Genomic DNA, 21,232 nt, shown 5'->3' on the forward strand with positions numbered 1-21,232 from the left:
TTCAGTACGAGCTGGCACAGCCATTGAAATCACTAACAAGGTAGTTAACGACTGGTGAGCAAGGGCGAGAAGCCCCAAACCCCCACCGCAATTACAGACTTGCTTTTGCACCCTTAATCGATTTAATTTTCTTTTTATTTCAGGAAGTGTGACAGCTGTCTATTGATTGTTATGGATGTGAAAGAAGAGATTCATTCTTCCCGGGAAAGTGTGGACTTTGCAATCCAGTTTTTATTAAACTGGCTGTAGATCCACTTTCTCTTCTGCTCTTTGGGGCATGATTGTCCCCATGTGTCGAGTTTAGGCTGTGGCCTCTTGCAGTGACAAGTGTGTGCTTTGAGGGGGTGGAAGAGAGCTGAGCCTTCTCCAGGGTCTATCTGGGCAACATCCTAGAAGACACCAAGGAGTCTTTTTTTTCTTTTTCCATCCATCCACTCATTGAGTGTGTCTGCTACTGCCACTGCTGCGCTGATGTATGCGCTTTCAGGTTCTGGTGCTGCATGGAGAACCCTAGTGTTTGTTGCACCCCATTAGGGGTTGGAGGATCTTGGTTTCCTTGCATACCATTGACAATGAGTTTTAACCTAAGGAAGGCTTTGGCATCCATGGTTCTTTCAGGTGGACCCTCTATAACTTGTTAAGGGAGCAGGTATCTAAGGCTATATCTCTGCCGGTCGCCCCATTGTATAAGGGAGCAGTTATCTAAGGCTATCTCTCTCCTGGTGTCCCCATTGCAGGTCTCCCTTGGTGATACCAGCTGTGAGAAGTGTGGTCGACATGTTCCCAGAGTCAGCCAACTCAGTGTTACCCTCCTTAAACCCAAATGATTGTAAAGGCTCTTCCTGCGATATCTGGGCTGGCCAGAAAGCTCCATTACCTGTAGGTGTCACACTTAAGGATGTGCATAGGCCAGCCCAGGGCTGATGATTTGTGTTGCCCTGGTACCGGGTGTTTCCCAATGCATAACCTGACCCGCTCACCCTTGTGCCCGTCGCCCAATCATTTGTGCTTGTGGGTCCAACCCATAATTCTTGCTCCCTCTGTGCTTCTGAGTGTGTCCACTCCTCCCCCATGACAGTGTTGTGGTTTTTTCCCCTCAGATGAGCATCATTGTCATGTCACTCGCACCTTGACTCCTCAGCTTTCAGAGCCTGAGTTGAGGTTTAGAAAGGGGAGCTTTCTTCCTCCATTATTGTAAGGAAGCGCTTCTTATGAGACTTCCTCTCTTTTGGGAGGGGTAGACAGTACCCAAGAGGCTCCCAGTAATATGGGGGATGGAGCCGTGGTTCGAGTTCCCCAGCTAAACTGGTAGCCAGGTGGGACCGGTATGCATGGCTCACTGTTTTCCTGCTCAAGGGATGTAGCTCGGGTACCTTAGCAGTCCCTTTGAGCCATCGGAAGGAGATGCATGTGTGTCCTGCGAGGGCTCTGCAGTGTGTCTGAAGACATGACACTTCAGACCAGTGTCAGTAACACTTCTTTATCATCATCAGAACTAAGAAGAGGTGTCAAAGAACATGATCTCTTTCTGATTTTGTGAGACTGTCCATAATGCATACACCCCAACAACTGAGGAGGGGATCGAAATACTAGCTAGGACCGGATCTCATGAAGTTGGGGTTAAGCCCCAAGCTTGCCTTCAATAGGAATCTTGCAGTTGGCCAGGTTTTGTAGGTCTTATGGTTGCTGCTCAAGTTTTTTTTTTTTATCAAGCTCAACTCCCAAGTGGGACAGCAAGAGTCTTGACTACAGTAATGCATAGATGTAAGTCTGAAATGAGGGTAGAATGGCTGCCTTCTCTCACATCCTCCCTAGCCAAAGATGAGGAAGGTGGAATATAAACGAATCAGTCAATTTTCGTCTGCCAGATATATTTTTCTGGACTGCTATTGCCTTCAGAAGGGATTCCTCCCTTGACCACATACTAATCTTCTTGGACAGACCAGCCCTGTCAGCCTATTCAATCCTATGATAGACAGATAAGAGGGGAGACTTGTGACCCATCACCTTTGTATACGTGTAGGAGCCAATAACAAATTTTAAAAGTAATTTGTATTTTTCTTAACTATACAAACCCGAGTCCTATAAGTTAAACTTCCCTCCTTGACCATCCCTCTCAGTCCTGAATTGAAAGGTCAAAAGTGAAGAATTTCCTACAGGTGGGGCCCAGGGCTTCTTGCCCTCGCTTGCCACCTGTCTTGACTGCGTCATTAATAGTTTGAATGGCTGCTCCAGCTCGTGCTGAAAACAATATCCCTTCTTAAAGAACTCATAACTAGGAAAAATACAAATTACTTTGAAAATTTATTTTAAACATCATTTTAGTACTTTATGGTATTTAACTGGTTAGTTTTCTAAAATAACTTCTCAAAAATAGACATTAAATGAGTATTTGGATTACTCTATTAAAGCAGATTGCTAAGACTTAAAGAAAAAGTATACTTTTTGGTAATTTTTTTTTAACATTGCCATTTTTATCTTTCCAGTTTGCTATTGGAACACTTATGGATGATTACCTTGGTAAGAGAAAATTGAATAGTTTTGTATTACTATTGTTGCTTAATTGTATACACTGCTTCAAACTACATTTAAATCATATTTGAGTAGCAACTATGGTAGTGGTTTGCTAGAGGACTGTCTTGTATACCGTATTTCCCGTGTCAGTAAGACACTAAAATTTAGTTAAGTATTTTTTTGGAAAAAAGAAATTAAGGATTTTACAACCTATCATAGCAGCAATTCTAGTGTGATTTTTGTCTATCCCAGTAAGTTTTTGTTTTGGGTGTAAAATGAAATGTGTTGGATAAATATTAATTAGCCGACACCTCTTTTCCCAATTTTATTGTATATTTATATCAAAATCCACTAAACCAGTCATAGTTGCTACCATCATAACGATAATTTCAAGTTTCTATCCAGCAACAACTATCGGTATTATTTTGGAACTGATGCAAAATATTAAATTTTTACAAAATATGAGAAAATAGATAAATATTACATAAAGTAGTATTATATCCTAGCATTGTCTGCTTGGATACCATTAGTTGGCATATTTGCATGTAGATAGTGTTGGCAAGGCATCAACTAACCAGCAAAACAAAAAAACAAGTATCTTATTGCCTTCATTAATTGAAGAAAATGCATTCAAAATAAATTTATTTATTAAATATGACTGATAATTGTATGCTTATATTTTTATGCCTGGTGTGTGTGAGTGTTGGTCATTGCTGAGGTATTTGAGGGCTATCAAACTCCCCTATACAACACTATTAAGACGTACAGTGATTTTGGTGGGTAAATTTTCAGTGAAAAAGTGTGTACTATGACATGGGAAATGTAGATTCTACAACTTTTAATTTCTATCTTTTCTCTGTTTCAGGTCTTACAAGTTAATGTACCTTCAAGATTGTATATTACCTCCCACTTCTCGATTAAGACTTCATTTAAATCCAGACTGTTTATAAGTCTGTATTGTAAGGCAGTAACCACATGGATCACTTTGTTTATTCCTTAATCATTATTATAATTCACCCAGCAGACAGATCTTATAATGGTAATGATTTTAGGTAAAGTAATGGGTTGGGGTAGCAGGGTGATGAGGGTAAATAAGAGTGAATGGTTAGTCCAACCCCACACCCTTGGGTAAATTTTTGGGACATTTTATTTTTAGCACAGAAACAGATATAAAATTTTACAGGGTTTTTTTTATAATGCAGCCGAACAAATGTCTTTCCATTGGTATAAAATATTATTTTTAATATTTTAATTGATTATACAGTATAATAAGAGAAAAGGCTAGTATATATGTGTAAGAGAAAAAAAATTAAATGAGGATCTAGTAATATCGAGACGTAAATTACATTTGTTTGAGCTCAGAAGGTATGCCTACCTCGGTCATTTTCCTATATTTAAATTTCCATCTCTGTTCATTCTTCACTGCAATGAAAGGATAGTTTTTCTAAGGTTATAATACCATCTTATGGTTAATGTAAGGGAATATACATATTCTCGGTATATTGCTCGTATAATTACCAGTGTGTTAAGTTTCTCTCTGTTATTGAAATGGTCTCTGTTATTGTGCCATTTCAAAGAAATTTCTCATTGTATGTGGTTTCTTTTTAAGAAATAGTTATAGAGGCATTGTACTTGTGTACTGTAAAGCAGGTTACTAGTTTTCCTATAAGTTGATTTTAATGCTTTAAAATGTCAACAATACTTAAAATGTGTAATTCATCATTTTTTTTTTTTTTTGTCTATGGAACACTTGACGAAATTGTCATGAGGTAAAAAAAACTTTCATTATTTATTTTATAAATATATTAAAATTCATAAATCATTAGTTCTTTGTCTCATGCTTTTTTTATTATCTTGTGCTGCTTTCCTCTTCTTGAAAGTCACTGGTTGTCCTCCACCTTTGTCATTAGCAGATAAGGTAACTGTTTTTTCTTTAAAAGAAACCTGGGGTCTTTTAAAGGAAATTTCAGGGCCGTAATATTCTTCATCGGGTAACTGAGGTAACTGATAATCAACTTCTGGTTCTGGCTCTCTGCAAAATTGAAAGAAAATTAATTTGTTAAAGCTATATCAATTCCATTCTAGACTAATTACATTTTTTCTATTTTATTCGAAGGACTTAGCCTTTTTTTCTACCTAATGTTCCTATTGCAAAAATATCATAACTGACTAAATAATAATTTTCTTGCAGAACTGATCAGTATCGCGAGGTCCTTTATAGCAAGTACACAGTTCTTTTGATTAGTTAAGAAGATGGAAGTTAGAAGACCAGATATTTCCTTCAAACTTTGATAAAAGGCAAGTGCATATAAAGATCGTGACTGCCACTATTATCGACACAGTGCTGAAGGTGTAGACACCCACTGCCATCATCCAACAGTAGAGGCTCTCATTTGCCGTCATAATCTCCAATGTTATGTGGATCTCCATCACCAGCCAGGGGCTGTGGTATCGTCATTTGGCACGTGGGGGTTGTAGATCCTGATATTTGTGTCTTCTCTGAGTGCACTACAGACATTGGTGTCTTACCTAAGTGAGAGTACAGATCTGCTGGGGTGGCAGGGAGTAAGGGTGGATCTTTGATGACATCGTCTGGCAAGGTGGTGGTGATTTCTGGCAGTGGGTGTGGAACAGAGGTATTTACCTGACAGGAATTCTAACCCCCCCCCCAAAATGGAGGGCATTGTAGATTTCAATATCTACATGGGGGGGGGGAGATACCTTTTTCAGGAAGATTTATGCATCCAGGACATTGTCTTTTGGCAGGAGTGGGGCCCTGACAGCGTTGTAAGCAGGAGGTACTGTTCAACACCAACTGCTAGGAGCCGTTTCTACCCAAAAACAAGGTAGTTTGGCATGAGGGAAGTAAAATCCAAACTTTGTATTGTGGCTTCAAGAAAGGATGTCTGCTGGGGTGAAATTCCTGACATTGCCTGGATCCCTGATATCGTCATCTCGCAGCGAGAAGCTTGGATCCATTGCCACCTTCTGCCAGGGTTTCTAAAATCCTAATTAACAGAAGTTGTAGATAATCATTATTTACCAGAATGGAGAAGTGTGTGAAACCAAGACTACATCATTGTATGGTACCATATAATCGTGTGCACTAGATCCCCGATATCTGGCATGAGGGCACTGAATCCCTGACATCTGGCAAGAAGGCACTGGATCCCCAGTGTCTGGTAGGGGAGCACTAGATCCCCGACATCGGGCATGAGGGCACTTGATCCCCAACATCTAGCATGAGGGCACTTGATCCCCGACATCTGGCATGAGGGCACTTGATCCCCGACTATGGCATGAGGGCACTTGATCCCCGACATTTGGCATGTGGGCACTTGATCCCCGACATTTGGCATGTGGGCACTTGATCCCCTGACATCTGGCAGGATGGCACTTGATCCCCTGACATCTGGCAGGATGGCACTGGATCCCCAACATCTGGCAGGAGGGCTCTGGATACCCAACATCTGGCAGGAGGGCACTGGATCCCCAACATCTGGCAGGATGGCACTGGATCCCCAATGCCTGGCACGAGGGCCCTGGATCCCCGTCATCTGGCATGAGAGCACTAGATCCCCATTGTCTGGCAGGAAGGCACTGGATCTGCGATGTCTAGCAGTAGGGCAATATCCCTGATGTGTGGCAGCAGGGCTCTGAATCCCCGACGTCTGGCAGACGGGCGTTGGACCCCCAAAATCTGGCAGGAGAGTACTGAATTCCCGACGTCTGGCAGGAGGGTACTGGAATTCCGACGTCGAGCAGGAGGCTACTGGATTCCCGACATCTGGCATAAAGTAACTGGATTCCTGATGTCTGGCAGGAGGGTGCTGAATTCCCAACATTTGGAGGAGGCTACTGGATTCCCAACGTCTCTTAGGAAATTACCAGATCTTCGACGTTAGGCAGCAGGTCGCTGGATCTCTGACGTCTGTCAGCAGGGCACTGCATCCTCGACATCTGGCAGGAGGGCACTACATCCCCAACGTCTGGCACCAGGGGACTGGATCCCCAACATCTGGCAGGAGGGCTCTGGATACCCAACATCTGGCAGGAGGGCTCTGGATACCCAACATCTGGCAGGAGGGCACTGGATCCCCAATGTCTGGCACCAGGGGACTGGATCCAAAATATCTGGCACCAGGGGACTGGATCCAAAACATCTGGCAGCAGGGTCCTGGCTTCCCAACATCTAGCAGCAGGGCACTGGATCCCCGATGTCTGGCAGCAGGGCACTGCATCCCCAACATCTGGCAGCAGGGCACTGCATCCCCAACATCTGGAAGAAGGATATTGGAATCCCAACGTCTGGCAGAAGGGTACTGGATTCCCCGACGCCCCAAAGGAAGATACTGGATCCCCAACGACAGGCAGTGGGGCACTGCATCCCCCAACCTCTGGGAGGAGGGCACTGTATCCCGACATCTCAAAGGAAGATACTGGATCTCCAACATCAGGCATGGATCCTCAACGCAGGGTACTGTATCCCCAACATCTGGCTGGTGGGCACTGAATTCCCTGACATCTCAAAGGAAGATACATTGGGCAGTGGGGCACTACCTCTGTGAGGAAGGCACTGCATCCCTGCCATCCGGCAGGAACTGGATAACTGACATATGGCAGCAGGGCGCTGGATCCCCAGCGTTTGGCAGCAGGGTGCTGGATCCCCAGCGTTTGGCAGCAGGGTGCTGGATCCCCACTGTCTGACAGGCACTAGATCCCCGATGTCTGACAACAGGGCGCTGGATCCCCGACCTCTGGCAGGAGGGTACTGAATTCCCCAATGTCTCAGGGAAGATACTGGATCCCCAACGCTGGGCAGTGGGGCACTGCATCCCCGACTTCTGTGAGGAGGGCGCTGGATCCCCGACGTCTGGCAGCAGGCCGCTGGATCCCCGACGTCTGGCAGCAGGCCGCTGGATCCCCGACGCCTGGCAGCAGGCCGCTGAATCCCCGACGTCTGGCAGCAGGACACTGGATCCCAGACGTTTGGCAGCAGGACACTGGATCCCAGACAATTGGCAGCAGGGCGCTGAATTCCTGTCTGGCAGAAGGTCTCTTGATCCCCGACGACTAACAGCAGGGCGCTGGATCACAGACGTCGGGCGTCGGATCCCTAAAGTGTCACCAGAGAACACTGGATCCCCAATATCTGACAGGCGAGCGCTGGATCCCTGACATCTTCCGGCACGGCGATGAATCCCCGACATCTGGCAGCTGGTTACTGGTGGATCCCAGACGTCTACAGGGAGGTACTGGATCCCCGACGTCTGGCAGCAGGGTGCTGGATCCCCGACGTCTGGCAGCAGGGCGCTGGATCCCTGATGTCTGGCAGCAGGGCGCTGGTTCCCCGACGTCTGGCAGCAGGGCGCTGGTTCCCCGACGTCTGGCAGCAGGGCGCTGGATCCCCGATGTCTGGCAGCAGGATCCTCGACATCTAGAAGCAGGACACTGGATCCGTGACATCTGGCAGTAGGGTGCTGGATCCCCGACATTTGGCTGGAGGGTACTGTATTCCCAACGTCTGGCAGGAGGGTACTAGATCCCTAAAGTCTCGCAGGAGGGCACTGGATCTCCGACGTCTGACCGCAGGGCACTAGATCCCTGACGTCTAGTAGCAGAGTGCTGAATCCCCAACATCTGGCAGGAGGGTACTTTAATTGGTACTTTAATTGTCCAAGACTTCTGGCCAGAGGGCATTGGGTCCCTGATGTCTGGCAGCAGGGTTTTGGATCCCCGATGCCTGACAGTAGGATACTGGATCCCCTACATCTGGCAGAAGGGTACTTTGACTGTCAACGACATCTACATAGCCAGAGGGCACTAAATTCCTGACATCTGGCAGGAGGGTACTGGATCCTCAACTGGCAGCAAGGCACTGGATCCCAGAAATTTGGCATGACAGTGCTTTGATTGTCCACGACATCTAGCCAGAGGGCACTAGATCCCCAACGTTTGGGAGCAGGACGTTTTCTAGCCTTAACATCTGTCAGGTGGGCATTGGGTCCCCGACATCTAGCATGAGGGTACTGGATCCCCAACGTCTGGCAGGAGGTTACTGGGATCCCCTGTCTGGCAGGACGTTACTGGGATCCCCCAACGTCTGGGAGCAGGGTATTGGATCCATGACATCTGGAAGCAGGATACCCATCTCCGACGTCTGGCAGCAGGTTACTTGGATCGTTCACGTCGCTTGGCGTGAAGGATACTTGGATTATCCATGTTGTCTGGCAGGAGGGTACTTGGGTTATCCAAGGCCTCTGGCAGGAAGGTACTGGATCTCCGTCTGATAGCTGGGTACATTGATTGTCCCTATCAACTGGCAGGAGGGTACTGGGATCCCCGACGTCTGGCAGTAGGGTACTTGAATTATTCACTGTTCACGTTACCTGGCAGGAGGGTACTTGAACCTCCTGATATGGCCTGGCAGGAGGGTAGATACTTGGATCCATGATGTCACCTGGCAGGAGGGTATTTGGATTCACAATTTCACCTAGCAAGAAGGTACTTGGATTCATGATGTTGCCTGGCAGGAGGGTGCTTCGATCCACGATGTCACCTAGCAGGAAGGTGCCTGTATCCCTAATGTAGCCTGGCAGAATGGTTCTTGGATACCCAGTGTGGCCTAGCAGAAGGGTACTTGGAACCCTAATGTCACCTGGCAGAAGTGTACTTGGAACCCTAATGTCACCTGGCAGAAGGGTACTTGGAACCCTAATGTCACCTGACAGGAGGGTACTTGGAACCTTAATGTTTCCTGACAGGAGGGTACTTAGAACCCTGTCACCTGACAGGAGGGTACTTGGAACCCCAATGTCGCCTAGCAGCAGGGTAGTGGATCCCAAATGTCATTGCTGCCACTTCTGGCAGACAGTTGTAGAGGAGCCCATTGCAGTCATCTGGCAGGGGGATAGTGAATTCCCGACGTTATTGCCTGGCAGGGTAGTAGATCCCTGATGTCCTCTTGTCAGGAGTGGAGTACTATTGCTGTCATCTGGCAGAGGTGGGCAGTGGGGCCTTGGCCTCATGACTTCATTGCCATCTGGATAGGAGGGATAGAAGATCCCTAACCTTATTAGCTGGCAAAGGTTGTTGGCTACCCTTTTGCTGTCACGTGGGTGGAGGGTAGTGGATCCCAAATGGCATTGTCTGACTGGAGGGTAAACCCATTACTATTGTACAGCAGAGGGTTGTGGATATCCAATGCGCTTGTCTGGCAGATATAGGGGACCACAACTACATCATCGGGTAGGTCAGGAAACGGTCAGGACCCATTGTCAACGCCATCATCTACCATGAGTAAAGTCCCATTGAAGGCACTTTACAGTAGTGAAACTTCAAAGCTGTCATCTGGCAGGGGAGAGATAGTGAATCCCCGAAGGCATCTGGCAAGGGGGAGTAGTAGAGCCTTACGTCGTACAGCATAGGTTTTGAGACTCCTCATTTGGTGCCACTTCTGGCAAGGCGAGAGGGGTAGCGTTCATCTGGCAGGAGGGTAGTGGAGCCCTGAAGTTGTCATCTGGCGGTAGAGGGAGTAGTGAATTCGCAACGTTTAGCACTGGTGTTGTGGCTCGTACTTCTGGCAGGGGGTTAGTGGAACGCTTGACATCATCATCTGCTAAGTGGATAGTGAAATCCCCGATGTCGTCTAGCAAGGGGGATGGGGGTTCCTCGACATCATCATCTAGCAGGAGTGAAGACACAATCCACCATTGCCACCACTTCAGGATTCCTGTTGTTGTCACCCTGGTCTGACAAGAGTGAAGCCCCATTGCAGGGGGTTGTGAAACATCGAAGTCATCATCTGATGAAGACGGGTTGTCGTCTGAAAGGAAAATGAGTGGATCCCAACACAGTTGTCCTCTGCAAGGGGAGATGTTAATCCTGGACATTGTCATTTGGCAGGTGGTAAGAATTCCATGTCATCTGCCAAAAGGTTGTGGTAACCCGTCATCTGCCCACAGCTATCGAACGCCAATACCACATTCTGCTAGGGACTGTTAACCCTCAACATCTTCATCTGCTAGGTTGTGATGTCCCTGGCTGTGTTCAAATCCCTATCACCATCTAGCACATTACAGTTACTCAACTGCAAATTCCTGTCCTCATCTGATAACATACTAATCTCCAGATTACCATAATGTATGGCAGTATGTGGAAACCCATCATGTTTACAAAGCTAATCACTATCATCATGTGACAGAAGGTATATACAGTAGTTCCTAGACATGGCCTAATAGGGTTTAAGTATCCATCCATTCACATCTATCAGTGTTCACAATGTCTAGCACTTAGCAGTTCCCCCAACAATTACAGGTCATTTACATCATCTGCCAATACAAAGATTCTACTTCCTGTCTGGCAAACCTTAGTACCCCACCGTTGTTTGACCAGTGCCAATACACTTGACATCTGGTAGGGGTACAAATCCCTGACCCCCTGAAAGTGTCTGACAGTGCTGGGAATATAATTGTCTAGTAGTGTGCATATCCTTACGGCGGTATGAAGATAATTGACATTGTCTCAAACTAAATACCTACAGGGATCAGTTATTCTTTATGAAGCCCTATTTGTCAATGATCAAGACAGGGAGTGGGCACTTCCCAAGTCTTTCAAGTAACACCATGTCTAAATGACCATGGTATGGAGTGTGAATTGGGAAACAATGATTAAAATGTACTTAGAACAGGACAAAAACATGGGGCAGATAAAACCTTTATTATTATTTATTATTATTATTATTAACTTTATTATTATTTATTATTATTATTATTAATAATAGTAATAATAATAATATTACTGCTAGTAATAGTAATAATAATAATAATAATATTACTGCTAGCTAAGCGACAACCCTAGTTGGAAAAGCAATATGCTATAAGCCCAAGCACTCCAACAGGAAAAAAATAGCCCGGTGAGGAAAGGAAATAGATAAACAATTTGAGAAATATTGAACATTTCAAATATTTTAAAAACAGTAACAAAATTAAAACTGATAACAATAGACTTATGTCGGCCTATTAAATATAAAATGATTTGCTGTGGGTCTCAACTTTTGAAATTCTACAGATTCAACTACCCAATTAGGAAGATCATTCCACATGATCTTAGGCAATGAACATATGGTTGGTCCAGCAACATTTCTGATCACTTATCTCTTCAGGCTACATTCCCATCTTACTACCCCCACCTTGGAAGGCGTGGGTGATCATAAGCACGTTTCGTGTTAAGATCATGCAGATTATTAGAAAAAGGTTGCTTAATTGAAAGATCTAAAAATCACCACAAAATTAAGTGGAGAAAGATTTCTCCAAACAAGTTGGGAGACCATCTTGTTAGGGGGGAAATGGGCACCGAGGAATGTTAGATAGAATGTTCGTACTTTTTCAAATAGAAAAAACTGATACCAGTATTGTAAATTATGATCCTAGATTAAATGCTTTGCCCCCAACAAATAAAGTAAACCAGCAACAATCTAGAAGTTTTGGCATATGCAAGGCATTGGAAGAAGCCAAAGTAGAGAAACAGGAGCAATAAAAGAGCAGAACCCCAAGTAGAGATACAGGAGCAATAACAGAAGAGTAGAAGAAGCCAAAGTAGAGACACAGGAGCAATAAAAGAACAGACAATCTCCCCCTTTTTGTAGCTGACCACATCCACATACTGGCATACGAGGCATCAATCTGATAAGTTAGGGAAAATAGCTACGTCACAACCAATATGCTAAAGGTTCACACGGGTATGCATTAACACAAGTAGAATTTGGGTACTAGTATTCACAGACATCCACTTTAATTCTTGGACTGCAAATTAGTACCAACCTTGTGAAGTAATATTTGTCATTATGACCAGTACCACTAAAGAAAAGTATCATTAACCAGACATATTAGTAATATTAAAAATTTAACCTATGTCCTAATGACAGCTAATATTTTGTACAAAATACAATTTTAAATAAAGAAAATTCTGTACGTAATTAAAGTTTTTTCAATCCATGTTAAAGAAGGAATTAATAACTTACTTTTTAACTTGCTCCCAAGTTGAATATGCCTCGGCTTTTTTAGTTGGACCATATACAACCGGAGGAGCAGCCAAAGACGCACTTGTATTTTCTTTCTTTTCTTTGGTATTGTTTGCCTTTTCTTTGCTCTGGCCTTCAGCTGATTTATTTGAAGATTTATCTTTCTTCTTCAATTTTTTCTGTTCTGCTAAGGATAAAAATCCTTCTTCTGGCTCTTCCCATTTGGATGCTGAAAATAAGTAATTATTGTATATTTACTCTGTAATTGAAGTTAAATTAGCTGGCTATTCTGACTTTTCTAGTACAAGGATATCCATAAATATACATATTCATATTCATGTGGCAATTACAAAAAAATAAAAATCACAGCAATTAATAAAGGGAGGAGGAGAACTGAGAAATGTAAGAAGCTATAAAGGTGCAGATATTGCTAGTGATCACCACTCTTCATTACCACAATGAAATTAAAACTAAAAGCAGCCAACAGAAATGTAGATAGAATACCTAGGTTTGATACAACTATAATTCTAGAAGATGAGTACAGAGAAAATTTAGCAATTAAACGTAGGAATCGATTTGCAGTCTCAGACTAAGAGATGAAGAGCACAGAGTTAACAAAGAATGGTGTAATTAAGAACATATAATCAGTCAGTTGGTCGTGTAGTTTTTGGAAATGCAGTTACAAGGAGAAAACCATGGATATCAAATGACACTTGGAATCCTATAAAAAAGAAACAGACAGAAAATTGATAGTCAACGTTTATGAGGAAGTAATGAAAATTACAACGTAGGGCATGAAGTATTCCAGTATTGATAGTGAGGTTAGCAGAATTCTAAGACTGGAATGACAAGAGAATATATTTAGACAGGAAAGCAGATGAGGCCGTCAAAGCTATGAATTCAGGGACTGGCTATAGAGTAAGAATTGCTCATAGAATTATTAATAGAATCTCTACGAGGGGCAAAGAGGAAGAAGCATACAGTATACCCATCAAAAAGAGATGGATCTGCTATAACAGAAAATAAAGAAAGGCAACATTGGATGGAACACTTTAGTGAGGTCATGAATAGGAGTACGAAGGGAATAATTTGATTGATATACCTGAAGCTGAGGAAGACCCTGATGTGCCGATGAATGAATTTGGTGTGTTTTATGTCAAAGCTATCATTCAAAAAATCAAGAGATGGAAAGGCCCTGGATACGATGGAATAACTGAAAATTAAATAACTACAGTACCAGAATACTTGCAAGATGATTTTTGAAGAAGCAAAACCTGATGAATGGGAGCTATGAGCATTTGTGAAAATGGCAAATGGGAAAAAAAAAATCTGACATTGCAATAATTAAAGGCATCTCACTTGCATCAGTTGTCATTAAAATATTTAGTATTATTATTCTAGAGACTAAAGAGAGAGAGAGAGAGATTGATGAAGAGCCAAGATGATCAAGCAGGATTTGGTTGTACTGACCAAGTGTTTTTTTATTTTAAGACATGCACAGCAATGTATAGTATATAAATCCAGGTATTTGTGGACTACGAAAAAGCTTTTGATATTGTACACCAATCAATTTTGGGGAGAGTCCTGCATTATTATGGAGTTTCTCTTAAATATGTAAATTCAATCAAGTCTGTTCATGAGCATAGCAAGTGAAAAGTTAATGTTAGTGGGTACTCCAAGGGAAATGTGTTGTCACCTATGTCATTTAGCCTCATGGATTTTGTAATGCATAGAACAGTTGGGGATGGTAGAGAAGGATTGGACTGGATTGGTAATAGGAAATTAGTTGCCTTAGAGAATACTGTCCTTATTAGCAGAACACCACAGGATTTGCAATGCTTGCTTACCAGAATGCATGTAATATCACACAAGGTTGAACACAAGATAAATATGGATGAATGAACGGAATACTATAACAAAACCATCCAGAATGACAAAGCAGATGATCCAGTCATCATAAGGATAATTATTATCTTAAAAAAATATAGAGAGAAAAATGTGGAAGTAAAGCGCAAGGTACGTGAGGCAAAGAGGGCAGCTGACCCGAGGTGGGGTCAGGGATTGGGTCATTCATATGAAAAGAATAAGAAGTAGTTTTGGAAAGCAGTGAAGAGAGTAAGGAAGGCTGGCTCAAGAATTGAAGAGACAGTGAAAGATGGAAAGGGAAGGTTGTTAAAAGGAGGAGACAAGGAAGAGGTGGGCGGAATATTTTGAAAGTTTACTGAATGTTGAGGATAATAGGGAGGCAGATATAATTGCTGTTGCAGGTGTTGAGGTGCTGGTGATGGAAGATGAGAATGAGAGAGAGATTACAATAGAGGAAGTGAGGAGAGCACTAGATGAAACGAGAGTAGGAAAAGCATCTGGTATGGATGGTGTGAGAGCTGAGATGTTGAAGGAAGGGGGTGTGACTGTACTTGAATGGTTGGTGAGATTGTTTAATATGCGTTTTGTGTTGTCAATGGTACCAGTAGATTGGGTTTGGTTTGTGCATGTATTGTACCACTATATAAGGGTAAGGGAGATGTGCATGAGTGTTGTAATTCAAGAGGTATTAGTTTGTCGAGTGTAGTTGGAAAAGTGTATGGTAGAGTAATGATTAGGATAAAACAGAAAATGCAATCTTAGAAGTATAGGGTGGTTTTAGAAGAGGTAGGGGTTGTATGAATCAGATTTTTACAGTTAGGCAGATATGCGAGAAATATTTAGCAAAAGGTAAGGAGGTGTATGTTGCGTTTATGGATCTGGAGAAAGCGTAAGATAGAGTTGATAGGGAAGCAATGTGGAATGTGATGAGGTTATATGGAGTTGGTGGAAGGTTGTTGCAAGCAGTGAAAAGTTTCTACAAAGGTAGTAAAGCATGTGTTAGGATAGGAAATGAAGTGAGTGATTGGTTTCCGGTGAGAGTGGGGCTGAGACAGGGATGTGTGATGTCGCCGTGGTTGTTTAACTTGTATATTGATGGAGTGGTGAGAGAGGTGAATGCTCGAGTGCTTGGACGAGAATTGAAACTGGTAGACGAGAATGACCATGAATGGGAGGTAAATCAGTTGTTGTTTGCGGATTATACTGTACTGGTTGCAGACACAGAAGAGAAGCTTGGCCGATTAGTGACAGAATTTGGAAGGGTGTGTGAGAAAAGGAAGTTGAGAGTTAATGTGGGTAAGAGTAAGGTTATGAGATGTACGAGAAGGGAAGGTGGTGCAAGGTTGAATGTCATGTTGAATGGAGAGTTACTTGAGGAGGTGGATCAGTTTAAGTACTTGGGGTCTGTTGTTGCAGCAAATGGTGGAGTGGAAGCAGATGTACGTCAGAGAGTGAATGAAGGTTGCTAAGTGTTGGGAGCAGTTAAGGGAGTAGTAAAAAATAGAGGGTTGGGCATGAATGTAAAGAGAGTTCTATATGAGAAAGTGATTGTACCAACTGTGATGTATGGATCGGAGTTGTGGGGAATGAAAGTGATGGAGAGACAGAAATTGAATGTTTGAGATGAAGTGTCTAAGGAGTATGGCTGGTGTATCTCGAGTAGATAGGGTTAGCAACGAAGTGGTGAGGGTGAGAACGGGTGTAAGAAACGAGTTAGCAGCTAGAGTGGATATGAATGTGTTGAGGTGGTTTGGCCATGTTGAGAGAATGGAAAACGGCTGTCTGCTGAAGAAGGTGATGAATGCAAGAGTTGATGGGAGAAGTACAAGAGGAAGGCCAAGGTTTGGGTGGATGGATGGAGTGAAGAAAGCTCTGGGTGATAGGAGGATAGATGTGAGAGAGGCAAGAGAGCGTGCTAGAAATAGGTATGAATGGCGAGCGATTGTGACGCAGTTCCGGTAGGCCCTGCTGCTTCCTCCGGTGCCTTGGATGACTGCGGAGGTAGCAGCAGTAGGGGATTCAGCATTATGAAGCTTCATCTGTGGTGGATAACGAGGGAGGGTGGGCTGTGGCACCCTAGCAGTACCAGCTGAACTCGGTTGAGTCCCTTGTCAGGCTGGGAGGAACGTAGAGAGTAGAAGTCCCCTTTTTGTTTTTGTTTTTGTTTAATTTGTTGATGTCGGCTACCCCCCAAAATTGGGGGAAGTGCCTTGGTATATGTATGTATGTATGATACATAAAACAAGAACTGATGAAATGAAGAATGCAAGAAGGAAATTATAGAATAATATGATTAAGTACACTATTAAAATATTGTTAGTTGTGAAGGAAATAAAACATTGACAAAATTGACAATTGTCATGATGGCAACTCCATGAAAAGTACCATAATGAAAATGAGGTAACACTACAAATATGTAGATTTGGGGAAGGGATTTTCAATTACTTGGGCATTTAAGAAAATATAAAGAACAAGAAAAATCTTGTGATATTACTAAATATAAAAAAAAAACAAAAATTATATTAGTTATCTATAATGCAAAAAAAATTATTTGATCTAGTGATGTTACTATAGGCTACCATAAATCATGTTTTGAGTGATGGTGAGACAAACCAATCTGAATATTAACATAGGACTTATAGTTCACAGGAGAATTGAATTAAAGTGCGTAAAGAGAACAGGAACAAAGGGAGATCTGGAAAATACAATTAAATGAATGAATAGGTCAGGAAGGTGTTTCTAAGGATGGTGAGGAGTAAACACAGTCTCTTGAAATTGCAACCTATAAAGGATTTTATTATGGATTTATGAGTTTTGTTTTATGGCAACTGGGGGAAAAACTTTACAATTAAAGAATTTGGACACCTAGAAGAAATGAGGAACAGTCTAAATACAAGGATATAAAGCAAGTGCCACAAGGCATCGAAGGAATGCTGCAAAGATACTTCAGTACTGATTATAGTGTAAAGATAAGATTCATAGACAGTACTACGGCTCCTACAAGAGGAAAATATAGAGAACAAGATTTTCAATGCCAGAAATGTATCATTTCAAAGAGGGGGATTGAGCAACAATTGGGAAATAGGTAACTCAAAAGCAATAAGTAACCCTTAGAAGAAAAACATGTCATCGTTAAATTTTAGAACCTTTACAAATACGTACAGTAATTTAGAAGAGCAATATGGGATGAATAGGAAACTTAGAGGATCATTAAATGACAAATAGGTAACTTTTAGGAATGACACATGACGAATAGGCAACTCTTAGTAGAAGAAAACATGCTAAATAGGTAACTTGGAAGAACAACACGTGATGAATAAGTAACTTAGAAGGACACGTAACTAATAATTGAATTTTAGAAAAGTAACGTGATGAATAGGTTAACATTTAGATGTGCAAAACATGACAAACAGGCAACTCTTTGAAGAGCAACTTGTGGGTATTAGGTAACATATGACAGGAAACTTATAGAAGAGCAACATATGGAGATTAGATATCTTTTATAAGAATAGCATGTGGGGGGAATATCATAAATTTTTAACGTAATATGTAATTTTCGTAGTCCTTTAGTCCATTAACCTTTAATAGGAGTAGGATTTTGGCTTAGCTGGAATGGCCATTAAACTTTTAACAAGGTGGTAGTTGTTACTGGTGGGAGATGGTAAGTCCCTATGAACTAAACCAACTGGTTTACCTTTCAAGGGAAATGTCATAGCACCCAATCCTACATAGGACCGAAGGTGACCTACCTGTGAACAACCCCAAACTCCAGATATCGAAGGTTTTAGGGTAGGCCATTACCCGGTTAAGTGGTAGACTATCATGGTAGAATCTATATCAGTGTGATGGCTATGTTGCCTGAATGTATGGTTATTATGAACAATGGATTTGCATACTTTCTATCCATCCTTCCCCTCACAGAGGGGATATACTTCCTAAACCAACTTGTCTGGAGAGAAAGTTGCTCAATTATGAGGCTTATATGCATCCGACATCCAGTTCAACACAACATGACTGCTACACCTGGTTTATTATACAATTCTGTTGTGACCTCTATCTTGAATGATTGATTGATTTAGGGTTTTCAGGCATCCTGACATCTTAGGTCATTGACGCCGATATCATTTAGTTTATATATACAAAAAAATTAAATATTCAATTAAAGCCATAAAAGTTGAATGTCATTATAAAAGTTAGATAGTTTTCAGAAGACCTGCTTCTAAAATAAATCTAAAAATGCCACTTGCATAGTAGGACACATTATGTCCAAGAATCTTGGCAAGGATGAACCTCTATGTTTAATGAGATGCTCATTACCCCATGAGGGAGATAGGTTTGCTATACAATCTGATTATTATTATTATTACTAGCTAAGGTTTCCAACAGGGAAAAATAGCCCAGTGGGGAAAGGAAATGAGGAAACAAAAGATATAAAAAGTAAGGAACGATTAAAAACTGTTTTAAAAACATTAACATCAAAACTGATATTTCATAAATAAACTATAAACTATTTCAACATGAAATCATTTGCTGCAACTTTGAACTTTTGAAGTTCTACCGATTCAACTACCCGATTAGGATCAACTACAACCAAAGCAAGGGTAAAGGTATCCAAGAACTTTTGGAGGCCGACGAGGTTGTCTGGTATTTCCACAATCCTGCCATCAAGACTTGAATCACTGACAAGTTCTTCCTGAAAGACAGGGTGGAGCCAATACCACTGACTTTGTGAGCCTATGCCAAGGATGGTACTTCCATCCTTTCGCTAATTGCAGGACGGGCATGTTCAATAATCTCATAAGCCAGACCACAGTGCACTGGTCTTAAGCTCGGTTCTCACTAGGCAGTGCAGTAGCAGAAGCGAGGCATCCTCATTCAACCAAATCACTTCTTGTAGAGCAGGGATGGATGAGGCCTTGACCCTAGAGTCATGACCAGTTGGTTTCTGCTTCTTAGCCATAAACTCCCAAACAAAGGTGGAGACCTTCCATCTTTCAGGATGACTTGTGACAAACTAAATGCCACTGAAGCCCAAGCTAGCAAGACAACAGTCTTGAGGGTCCGATGTGTTAAATGCCAGACTCAAGGGCACCATATTATGGGGTATGCATAAGAGATCTTGAGATCTCTGGTGAAATCCAACTCTGGAGGCCTGAGCTCCTGGGAATGGTAAGACTGCTCCAAGCTCTCTTATAAAGAGAAGGTAGCCTACCTTCCTTGGTAGACAGCTGCAGACCTTTACAGGTATCCAGATATCTGTGCAGTCCCTAACGAGAAAAGCATTTCGCTTGGAGATGCTGAGGTCGTGAACTGAGAAGTGCAAGGGATGCCACCAAGTTGTGGTACCTTAAAGGCGAGCCATTGGAGTAGTTCTCTCGGTACCTCGACAATGGATACCATTTAGGATTGTGGATACTTGGGAGCAACAAGGATCATCTTGAAAACTGATGTCATCCACAACCTGCTGACCAATCAAAGGAAAGGCATACACTTCCAGAATTTGCAAGGGGAATGTTGGAAAGAATCTTCAAATGATGCCACAGATCTGGAACCTGTAGTACTCCAAGACTTAATTATTCAGCCGAGTGATCTTCTAAGAGCAAGAAGCCTTTCTTCAAGGATGTAGGGACCAGGACCACTCTGAGCTACAACCCTGGGACAGTGTCTCTATTAGAACATTCTTCTTGACAGGAAAGAACATTTCCGACAGCTCAACAGCACTGTTCACTGCCCAGGTGAACTTCCAAAGGGTAGGTGAAAAAGGGCCACCTTGCTTGTTCACATGTGCCATGACCGTACTGTTGTAGCTCGGCAATGCTATGGAGTGCCCGATCAAATTTTGTTGGAATGCTTGTGGTGTTGGGAATGCTGCTTGCATCCCCAACTGATTAAAATTCTGATGCTTTACTTCTCTAAACCACACAACTGAGGTACTGTATTTTGGTTCCTCAGGTATGTATTCCACACCCCTTGGATGTGTGTGAACAGGAGTACCTCTCAAGATGGAGAGTTGAGTGGAACTCCCCTGGTAAGGTTTTCATCGTTCAGCCACCAGGCAAGATCATACGATATTTCTTGTTCCACGGGAACAACCCTATAAGGGAGAATACTGTTAGATGATAAGCGATGCTTCAAACATCACTGAAGCAATCATTGGTGGAGATGTCCTTAAGGCGTTATAAAAAATGTCCCAGAAAAGATTGCAGAACAAGTGTGCCATCTCTGAGCCTGCCGATACAGTCGTCTGATAGAAAGACTAGAGGCTGATATGCTTATCAGCATGACTAGATACTTCGTCCTCTGCTAGGGTGCAAGACTAAACTTTTCCAGATTGATCAAGCTCCCCAAATTGTAACACAAGGAAAGCAGTTTGTTCCAATTCTGAAGCCAGGATTAACAAGTTATCAATAATGATGATGATATATGAAACTGAAACCAAGAAACTCATTCAATACTGGCCAGTCAAAAAAGGTACCTCAAAGAGGCAACTTAGGGAGTGGTAAACAGTCTGAAGCACAAAACTTTGAACTGGTATACTACTCCCACAAGGTTGAGGTGGAGGTAATTTCTGGAGGTCCACTGAATGCATGTACTTTTCCTCTCTCCTGGCAGATCTGAAGAACAAACTTGTTCAGTGGAGAGAGCTAGCTCTATGACTGGTCTCTAGCACCCGCGTTAACTTCTCCACCAGGAAGAATTGACTGTAGGAGCGCAGACAAGCGTCTCGACGATTTCAAGCGAATTTTTCTCCTACATAACTTTCTCTCCTGCTACATAGTCAAAAGTTTTCAGCAATTTTGGAGGGTAGGTCTGGAACATTCACATGGTGAG

The 21,232-nt window shown here is 42.6% G+C and overlaps 2 protein-coding genes across 4 annotated transcripts in view; one reads left to right on the forward strand and one right to left on the reverse strand.

Annotated features, from left to right (window-relative positions):
- The window catches only part of Polr2G (DNA-directed RNA polymerase II subunit Rpb7), a 29,674-nt gene extending 25,515 nt beyond the window's left edge, over nt 1-4,159 (forward strand). Inside the window, exons 7-8 of the mRNA XM_068385398.1 lie at nt 2,487-2,520; nt 3,380-4,159. Coding sequence (XP_068241499.1) covers nt 2,487-2,520; nt 3,380-3,393 — 48 coding nt within the window. The 3' untranslated portion in view covers nt 3,394-4,159. The remainder of the gene's footprint in view (nt 1-2,486; nt 2,521-3,379) is intronic.
- A 135-nt stretch (nt 4,160-4,294) lies between these two features.
- Nucleotides 4,295-21,232, reverse strand: part of LOC137652183 (WW domain-binding protein 4) — a 76,083-nt gene continuing 59,145 nt past the window's right edge. For all 3 annotated transcript variants that reach the window (XM_068385396.1, XM_068385395.1, XM_068385394.1), the window contains exons 4-5: nt 12,536-12,764; nt 4,295-4,546 (exon numbers count right to left, since the gene is read on the reverse strand). In XM_068385396.1, coding sequence (XP_068241497.1) covers nt 4,327-4,546; nt 12,536-12,764 — 449 coding nt within the window. In that variant the 3' untranslated portion in view covers nt 4,295-4,326. The remainder of the gene's footprint in view (nt 4,547-12,535; nt 12,765-21,232) is intronic.

The sequence above is a fragment of the Palaemon carinicauda genome, chromosome 13, assembly GCF_036898095.1.
Source record: "Palaemon carinicauda isolate YSFRI2023 chromosome 13, ASM3689809v2, whole genome shotgun sequence".
In the NCBI taxonomy this organism is placed as follows: Eukaryota; Metazoa; Arthropoda; class Malacostraca; order Decapoda; family Palaemonidae; genus Palaemon; species Palaemon carinicauda.